We start from the raw sequence: 9,828 nt of genomic DNA, 5'->3' as shown, positions 1-9,828 counted from the left end.
AGCTAATGAGCATAACAAAACATTTATAACATGGTTCAGTGAAAAAGTTTTGAGAGAGGCCAATGTATCTGATACAATAAAATGGTTAGCTTGGGGTCCTTGTTTTGAAGTTATCACTTGGAGTGGATACGACATAAATGGATATTCCTTCTACACAAAAGCTCAAGATGACAAAAGTACTGTGCAAAATAGTAGGGTAATAGTGGTTGCTGAAACGATGCATTTTTCGAGTTCGAAAGATAAAAACCCCAAATTGGCATCTATGGCTTATTATGGAGTTATTGAAGAGATATGGGAGGTAAACTACACCAATTTTAAGATTCCTATCTTCAAATGTAAATGGGTCAACAACAATAGTATTGAAATAGATCAACAATTTGGATTTACATTAGTTGATCTTGGCAGGGTTGGTTATGCAGATGAGCCCTTCATTTTAGCAAGCCAGGCAAAACAAGTATTTTATGTTACTGATCCAGCAAATAAAAAATTGTCTATTGTCCTTCAAAGTAAAAAGCAGAAGGACAGTGATCCTACCATGAATCTTGATGAGACACCACCTTTTGCTTCAAATTCGCCTAGACCAAATGAAGTAGAATTGGTAGATAATGATGAATATGCTGCAAGAGATGATCATTGTGAAGGGATATGGGACAATGCATAAAGTCAGATTAAGTAATGTAATTTTGCAACGTACCTTGTGTTATTTTCTTTCATTTATTTCATAGCAATGTACTTGATATTATTTATATATTAATACAATTCACTATAATTTACTTATTTATCTAATTTTGGTTTTTCAACAGGCACATGGAGGAGGATTTTGATGCCAATATGGAGGAGGGTTGTGAGAGAGATATGGAGGAGGATTATGACATCGATGATGTCAATCAGCAGGAAGGAAGGAAGGTTAGAGGTAGTACAAGGCTACCAAAGTTAGCAGTACGTCATGGTCGTATTCAGAAGAGGCATGTGGATTTTGATGCCAATATGAGAAGGACAGATTCATTAGCTATATAGGCTCCGTTGCCCGAAGCAAAGTTAATATTCTATGGCCTAATTGGAAGTCAATTTCTAAGGAGACGAGGGATAGGATTTGGGAATATATTTTGGTATGTCACTTTCTAATTTTATTTCATTTGTTTTATTGTAAATATAGTTATAACTAAGATCTTTAACTCAAACATATATATTTTTCTTTGCAGCAAACGTATGACATCCCTCGTACTGAGCAAATGAAAAAGCATTTGTTGCAGTAAGTTCGTCAGCGCTGGAAAGATTTTAAGCACACACTCACGAGCCAGTATATGCGAGGGCCTAAGAAAGATGATGATCCGTGAGAAAAATACTCCTTCCTTGATCCAGATGATTGGAGGAGGTTTGTGGCATCACGACATGATCCTAAATTTCAGGTACATTGCCTTATAAAACATTTAATTTTGATTTAATTTACTTCACTTACTCAATTTACTTTGTTTTCTTTTCCACAGGAATTAAGTGCGATGAATAAAGAAAGGCAAGCTAAAAATTTATATCCGCACTATTTATCCCGTGGAGGTTACAAGATGCTTGAGGAGAGGATCATGCAGAATGACTTTAAGGCGATGTAGGAAGCTGCAAAATCTGATCCTAGTATCGTTGTTCAGACCCCACCTCCTCCTCCACGTCATAGAAAATGGAAGGAAGCAAGGATAAAGAAGGGTCAATATATTAATCCAGCAGTTGCTGAGATTGCTAAAAAAATTGTAAGTTGTATAATTCAAATAACTTTAACTTATGGTAATATTCCTTATATTTTATCATTAATTTTCATTTATACTGTCATTAATTTTTTATCATACTTAAAATGTTATAGGAGGTACTTGAAGAGCAAAGCAGTGAAGGTTCATTTAGTCCGAGTGGAAGGATGGATATTTTAGCGACAGCGATTGGGAAGCCTGATCACCCCGGACGCGTTAGAGGAGAAGGGAGGACAGTTGGTCTTACCCAATATTTTGGACAAACTTCACAAGCTTCTCTACGAAGTCAGCCCACTGATGAGATGATAGCTAAACTTCGAGACCAAGTTCGTGATGAGCTCCAATCTGAGCTAGAGGTCAAGATTGAGGCCCAGTTACGCCAGTCATTTCGAAAAGAGCTTATGGCTGAGCTTCGTGATGAGATGAAATCTATGGTCTCTAGCATGCAAATTGGGATAGTTCAACAACAATGCACACCCAGGTTTGTAATCAATTTCACTTAAATTGATGTTGAGTTTTACCAACGTTTTTTATTTAATTTAATAATTGCATTTCTCTCATTTAGGATTCCCCCGTCTTTCCTAGCACTAAAGACAGTTGTAATCCACCGGGGGCATTGGGAGAGCATGATCCTAGTAGTCCCATGCCGGACTTTGGACAACCTTGTTGTCTTCGTTTAGAGGTCCCAAGGATGCATGTTGTTGCTGACGCTCTCCTCTACAATCAAGGGAGCACTATCCATCACCAACATATTCAAGAGGACCAAGTGAGGGTTACAGTTACCACTGTTCGAGAGGGAGAGACAGGTGCGGATGTGCCATTCCCGACTGCTGAAGTTGTGAAGTTAGGTCAGGCAATTGGAACTTTCATTCTTTGGCCTAGATACCTTGTTGATGAGGAGATAATACCTGTGATGGTAAGAAAATGTTATTCTATATTGTGTGCATTTTTTTAACATAATACTTCTAATACTTATTATGTTTATTTGATATTTCATTAGGACCAGGAAGATGTTAATAGATATCCCTGCTTGGCACAATTATATGAGGAATATAAAACAATTAACAAGGTCGACATAAAGATGCCTGTAGGGATTGTGGGTGAAGAAAAATCATATTTCTTTGGACTTGACAACAAAGACATCAGGGATTTCTTATCCTTGAAGGAGTTGGACATAGCATGGGTTTAATTAGCAATCATGTAAGTTTACTTGTTCATTTCTAACTTAAATTTCTCATTTCTTACTTTCACATACTAATAATTATCTTATTTCAATTCAATGATAGCTTCTTCCATAACAAATGCATGTCATCAATGGAGAAGAGAAATTTGTATGGATATTTATGCCCTGCAAGTGTCCAGAAGAAGTACAGCCCACTAGATAGGAGAATCAGATATGTGGGCAATACGATTGGAGACACTAAATTACCTTGTTATTTGGCACCAATTATTGAAGGGCAAGTAGCTTAATTATATTTATTTATACATACTTAATTTGTTAAGAATTATTGTGATATCCAGTAATGTATAAGTCTTACTCTATGATGCAGTTGTCATTGGAGTTTGTGTGTTTCTTGTCCCATTGACAATGTCATCTACTGGTTTGATCCCTTGGGTCGTCGTCCAAGCAGTGAGATGAGGGGCATTTTCAACACGTAAGTACCTTAATGTAGATCAATAATTTTGTTTTCAATATAAATTATTTAACTTGTGCTTTCATTTGCTTATAGGGCTTTAAAGACTTATTATATAACTGGTGGGAAGCGTTCCAGCAAAAATGGCTCAACAACTTGGGTATATCCTAGTGTGAGTACTTTAAATTGAAGTTCTTTCATTGATGACAGTTATTTTATATATGAATTTGGATTATCATTTCCTTGTGATTTGCAGTGTGCTAAGCAACAAGAGCCAACAGAGTGCGGATACTACATTATCCGTTATATGTTTGAGATTATTGAGAGCGGATGTATCACAAAATTTGATGAGGTAAGTAAATATAATTTTAGTTTTGTAATAGTTGAATTTTTAAATTGAATTGTTACTTATTTTATTTTCTTCCTATGTTTAAATTTGTTCATTTGTCAATTTACAGATTTTTGATAATGATTGTTCATATACTATTGATAACATTAACTTCATCCGAGACCTTTTGGCACAGCAACTGCTTCAAGAATTGTGGTCCAGGGATTGATCAAGTTTATGTTTAGAGACAATAGGATCAATATTGACTTTTGTAATTTGTTCTTCTTTTTTGACTAGTTAGTTAATTAATGTCTCTATATAGATGAAGTTATGATGTTGATATATCTTGGCTGAAAATATTGACTAGTTCATACTATTTCAACTTGCTGGAAAGTGGCTATTATGGCTATTGTGTGGCTGTAGGGAAAGTAGTATATACGAATTGAATCTTTTTTTTAAAAAAAACAGAGGACATTCACGTCTGTTCAGCGAAACAGAAGTAAAAAATCGATTTTTTACTTCTGTTTGAAAAAACAGACGTGAATTCACGTCTGTTTTTTCTAACAGACGTGAATTAACGTCTGTTCATAACAGAAGTAAAAAGGGGGTACTTTTTATGTCCCTTCTTTTCATGTCCCCTGCAAAACAGACGTAAAAAGTCATGCAAAACAGAAGTAAAAAGTCTTTATTGTAGTAGCAATTGTAACCTTACGGGTAGTAAGGGGGAGTAATTGAGAAAATCAATTGCTATACTGAGGAGCCAAGAGCCTGTTTAATCTTGGATCATAATGGAAATCTCAGAGATGTTCTGAGGACTGGACATAAGTCAAGTGGTTAAGACTGAACTAGTATAAATCTGGTGTCTTTGATCTGTAGTGAAATCTTTCTAACTTAAAGCTCTCTGTTTTTATTAATTTCACTGCTTCAATTTTGTTAAATTTTTTATAACTCACCCAATTCACCCCCTCTTGGATGATACTGCTGCTAACAAAAGTTTTTATGCATAAGATCATGTGCCAACGTGGCTGTACTATGCATAATGAGTTTTCACAAAAATTACACATTTGGACCATACTTTTAGAGAATATTACAGTCAAATACCCAATCTCTCTACAAAAATTACACTTTCAACCCTATAATAACCCATTCTTCAACTTAGGCTTTCTGGAAACTGAGGAGAATCATAAGAGCACTAGTGGGGTAAATTTTCTTTATTGGCCTCTTTAAGATACGTCTAGCATATTGTGGAGGTTACCACTCATAATTGTTGCTGCTGCTTTATTATTGTTAATTATTGTTGTTGTTGTTTTACTGTTTGCTGCAATTTATCAGGGTAATTATTTGCTAGCTTTTATTTGTTAGCTTTTAATTTATAGCTAAAAAAAGAGGAAAACAAGGAAAAAAAGAGGAAAAAAGAAAGAAAAAGAAAGAAAGAGAAAAAAATATTATTGTGTTTCCTTTTAATTCAATTGTAGGTTCCCTTGTTTGATTGTTTATTACTTCTTCTTATTTTGTTGCTTGTCCTTTGCATGACCATTTGTGAAATCCTAGATAGACACAGCCTTTGAGCTAGAACCCAATTCCTTTAAACCTCGAATTTGTCATATTGAATCCCAAATGGATCAAAACTATCAAACCCTTCAATCCCAGATCTTTAAACTCACTAAATGCCTAAAGAAATTGATAGATGAGATTAAGCAAAACTTTAATGCCAAATATCAAGAGCTTAGAGACTCTAACAAGGCTTTTGTCATTTATATTGTGCATGAGAGTTGGTGAATGGAATTGTGAGGTTTTATATGTGTTTTTGCATATTTTGTGTGATTCTATATGTGTGTACTTTTGATTTTTTGTTTGGTATAAATCATAGGAAGCTTTACTAGCATTTTGGGCCATTTTGTCTTAGGAGCCATAACACATTTCCTAAAGCGCTGCGGCGTTTCCACAACATGACTCTCGGTACTAGGCACAGCGGAGAATATTCAGAAGTGCCACGATAGATTTAGTTTAATAAGGAGCATAACATTACTAATTTAAATGACACTGTTTTAGCTATGCACTAAGGTGGATATGCGAAAGCGCCATGGCAAACAATGAAATTTCCATATTTAATACAAGAATCGTGCACTCGTCCCAAATCACTCTCTGTCACATCTAGTAATTTGGTAAATAAGAGTAGGGATGTTTTCCAGGTACTTAAGGGCTATAATAGTAGGAAGAAATGGGATGACACAATTCTTAAAGTTAGGTTAGTGTTGGGGTAAAAGTGTGACTTTCAAAAGTTACGGGCAAGTTTATGTAATTTAGGAAAATATATTGAAAATTCTCAAAAATTATTAGATAATTATGAAAAAGAGTAAAGCTCTATGGACAGTATACTAGATTCAAAAGTTATAAATATGATAGAAAATAATTATTATTGAATTTTCAGTAATTATGGAGGATTGACTAATTAAGGAAAATTGGTCAAAAATTAATTATTAAAAATATTTCAGAGCCTCAAAAAATTAAAGAAAAATAGTGTTAATGTGACTTGGGAATTATATGACATTATAGAAGTGGTTTTATATCAAAACTACCCCTAGTAAAATTATACAAGAATTTAAGGGCCAATTATGCTAATTGGGGTTGGAAAATTCCAAATAAATACTTTTTAGGATAATTAAATCCCAAAAAAATTCACAAGATTTCTCTAGAATTAATAAGAGATTATAAAGTAGAAAGAAGCCTTTCAAGAGTTCAAAACTCCAGAAATGTCTTCTTGAATAGAGAAATTATTATGGTAAATAAATTAGTTTTTTCTTTACAATTAATAAAAAAATTGTGATGGTAAAACAAGAGAGCATTTTTGGAAGAGAAAAATAATAAGAATGTATTATGGATCTGACAAAAAATAATTAAGGTGCCTAGGATACTGTAATGATGGGATAGGAATTTATTTTAGTGTAAAGTGTACTGTTAAAGCATAAAGTACACTATTGTCTTTTACTTGGCTAGCAATATGCCACTTGTCAAGCTAGGAGTGGAGAGGATTTTGACTTTGTAAATTCAATTTAGTTTGGAATTAAATAAATCATGATAATTAAGGTAAGATGGCATAAGGTTTTGACACATAAGCATGTAATTAGTGTGAACTTGGTGGAAGTAATTAAGACTTGGCTTATAAATAGTCATCTCACTCCCACACACAAACACACATTTTCGTCCAACAAGAGGAAACTCTTGCAAAATATTTTCTTGAAGATCAAGCAAGAAGAAACTACCTATTTTGGTTACATAAGCTTGGAGACAAGGTTATTTTAAGGTTCTATCTTGTCTTGTGCTATGTTTTCTTGAGTTTTATGGTTGAAAGATGTTGGTTTCTCTAATGGGAGGTGCTGGCCGAATTTAGTCTTGCTTGAGGGAGGATTGTCACATCCAGTAATATGGCAATTAGGAATAAGGATATTCCTAAACAATTGAGGGCCAAAAACAATAAGGAGAAATACAAGATTTTTAGTGGAAAATAATTATTATGATTTTCCAAGTTAATTATGAAAGTTTGACTAATTAAGGAAAATTGGTAAAAAATAATTATGAAAAAATATTTTCAAGCCTCAGAAAATTAAGAAAAAAATAAGGATAATATTCCTTGAGAATTGTATGAGGTTATATAATTGGTTTTATGACCAAATTACCCTTAGAAAAATTACAAAGGAAATTAAGGGTGATTTAGGCTAATTTAAGGTCTTTTATTTGGAAATTTCACATTAATATTTTTAAGGAGAATAAAATTCCTATGATATTTTAAAAAATTATAAGAGATTATGGGATTAAAAAGAGACGCACAAATATCCAAGGTTTTTTCTGATTCTTTTGAGGAGTGGAAAAATCAATAGTGAGAAGGATAATAGTTTTCTTTTTTATATAATTAATGGGAATTCGAGTTTAAGCCCAAGATGACATTTTGGGAAGAGAAAAATGAGAAAAATAAATTATGAATCTGACAGAAAATAATTACAGAGGCCAAAGTACTGTAATTATAGAAAAGAAATTAAACTCGGAGTAAAAGTGCACCGATAAAGCAAGAAGTAGAATCTTGCATATTACTTGGCCCACAATTTGCCACTTGTAAAACCCCTAATAGATAGTAATTAAAGTTGCCAAGTGTCAAGTCTTAAATGGAGAGAATTTTGACTTTTGAAAATTAATTTCATTTGGCATTAAGTTAATTAAGAGAGAGATTCAAGACTAATTAGGGAGGTGACACATGACATACTATTAAATATGGTGGTTGGGATATTTTGAGCATTAAAGAGAACTCTTCCTCCCCTACATTCAGATTGCATTTCAGCCAAAGTGAAGAAGTGTTCTTGTCATCCATATTCTTGAGTTCAAGCAAGGAGAAAGCAATCATCTTTGATCAAGTAAGCTTAGAGTTAAGGTTAGTGGATGATACTATGATGTTTGTATCTTGATTCTCTTGAGTTTAATGGTTTAAAATTCTAGTTTTCCCCCTTAAGTGTGCTGGCTGAATTAGTTAATGGTTAGGAAATGGAGTTTTGTTGTTAAACATAGTTAGAATACTTTAAATCATGGTAGTTTCAAGGGGTTTGGTGTTGTTTTTGAAAGATTTTTTGGTTGGTTTTCAAGAGGGACTGTTCGGGCTAGATGAAAGCTGTAACCTAGGATGAGATTTTCAAAGTTTTGATATTTCCATTATGTTTAAAATGGAAAACGGTGTAGGATAAACCTAAAGAACAAGTGTTGGAAGCATTAAAATCAAAGTTGTGATTTTTGGACAAGGAACCCTAAGTGTTTGGTTAGTTTGGATCTTGAGGAAGGAGATTTCTTTTCTTAAATCCAAGTACATATTTGGAATCTATATAAAAAATCATGTAGGAATGAGCCAAGAAATAATTTTTAGGGTTTAGGGAAAAAAAAGCTCAAAAATTAAAGAACAAAGATTAAAGCTTTAAGGGCTAAGGGGTTACTTGAGTTTTGCTATTGATTTTATATGGTTTGGTTTGCAATATTGTTAGGATTGTGATATTAGGATTTGATATATGTGGAGGAGAGGAAGAAGATCAAAGAACCAAAGAGCTATTGGAGTAAGGTAGTGGGATTTAATTAACTACTAATATTAACCTTGCATTGTTTATTATGGCATGAATGCTTGCTATCATATGGTTCAACTATGATGATTGTGATGTGGTTGTTCCTTGCATTTGTTGCTATGGCCTTGCATGTTGAGGTTGCCTATTTATAAGATGATTAGTTCTCCTATGGTAGCTAAGGTTTGTAATGCTTTAATGATGATGCATGTTGATGTTATGGTTGATTATTCTTGCTACTAGGATTTCATTGAAATCTCACCCTCCCAAAATAATCTAACATTTTAGGAGCTGAATCATTTAAAAGGAAGCTACAGATTCAAGAGTGATTATGGCGTTAAACCATAAAAATCATTTGACTTTTGATTATGTAAATTATGAATGTTGTGATGCTATAACCCTAAGTAGGACGTTGACTTTGAGCTGCATTTTGATTAAATTCCTGAATGAATTTTACCATGAAATTTGGGATATACTTTGAGATGCTATACTTAAAGATCACATCTGAGCTTTAGTTTGATATGTAGCACGTTAAAAATGGACAACTGTGCGATTTTTGGTGAATTTTCAAAGTTAAGATTCAAAATCTGAAAAAAAGATTTTTACCAAAGTAACAATAGTAACTTTCTCAACAATCTAGTACTCTCTCAAAAGGAATTGGTACACAATATCATTTTTTCTTGAAACAGATTTTAAAGAGCTTTCCACAAAATTTTGAACTACTCCATTTCAATTTTTGTAGATTAAGTTATGATTTTTTGAATTTGGACTAGAAATCTAGAACTTACCATATGAACAGTAAATTTCTAAAAAGTAACATCCTAAATGAGATTTTTGAACTCAAGACCATCCAATTTGGTCTAAAATGGTTCTAATTGAACTCTAAGTTGTTCTAAAAGTAAGGTATAAGAAGGATGATTTTGATGTTAAACCTAGGTTAAAGTCATTGATTGTAGCTTGATTTTAGTGGTGTTACATTAAAATTGGAAAAATTGCATCTTATGGAAATTGAAGGTACTATTTGGCTAGATCTGGAA

The 9,828-nt window shown here is 33.2% G+C and overlaps 1 protein-coding gene and 1 long non-coding RNA gene across 2 annotated transcripts; both read left to right on the top strand.

Moving 5' to 3' along the window:
• The first annotated feature begins 1,338 nt into the window (after positions 1–1,338).
• LOC114756526 (uncharacterized) lies at positions 1,339–1,908 on the top strand. The gene is made up of 3 exons (XR_003741465.1): positions 1,339–1,375; positions 1,488–1,742; positions 1,853–1,908. It is a non-coding gene; the product is annotated as an uncharacterized LOC114756526 (long non-coding RNA).
• Positions 1,909–2,930: 1,022 nt separating this feature from the next.
• On the top strand, positions 2,931–3,619 carry LOC114756514 (uncharacterized). Its single transcript, XM_028945459.1, has 4 exons — positions 2,931–2,936; positions 3,023–3,193; positions 3,287–3,391; positions 3,467–3,619. The coding sequence occupies exons 2-4, from the start codon at positions 3,042–3,044 to the stop codon at positions 3,558–3,560; spliced, it is 351 nt and encodes a 116-aa protein (XP_028801292.1). The 5' UTR covers positions 2,931–2,936; positions 3,023–3,041; the 3' UTR covers positions 3,561–3,619.
• The last annotated feature ends 6,209 nt before the right edge of the window (positions 3,620–9,828 follow it).

Source organism: Neltuma alba, unplaced genomic scaffold, assembly GCF_004799145.2.
Source record: "Neltuma alba isolate B1F8T4 unplaced genomic scaffold, ASM479914v2 tig00010421_pilon, whole genome shotgun sequence".
In the NCBI taxonomy this organism is placed as follows: Eukaryota; Viridiplantae; Streptophyta; class Magnoliopsida; order Fabales; family Fabaceae; genus Neltuma; species Neltuma alba.
This window is presented reverse-complemented; position numbering and strand designations above follow the sequence as displayed.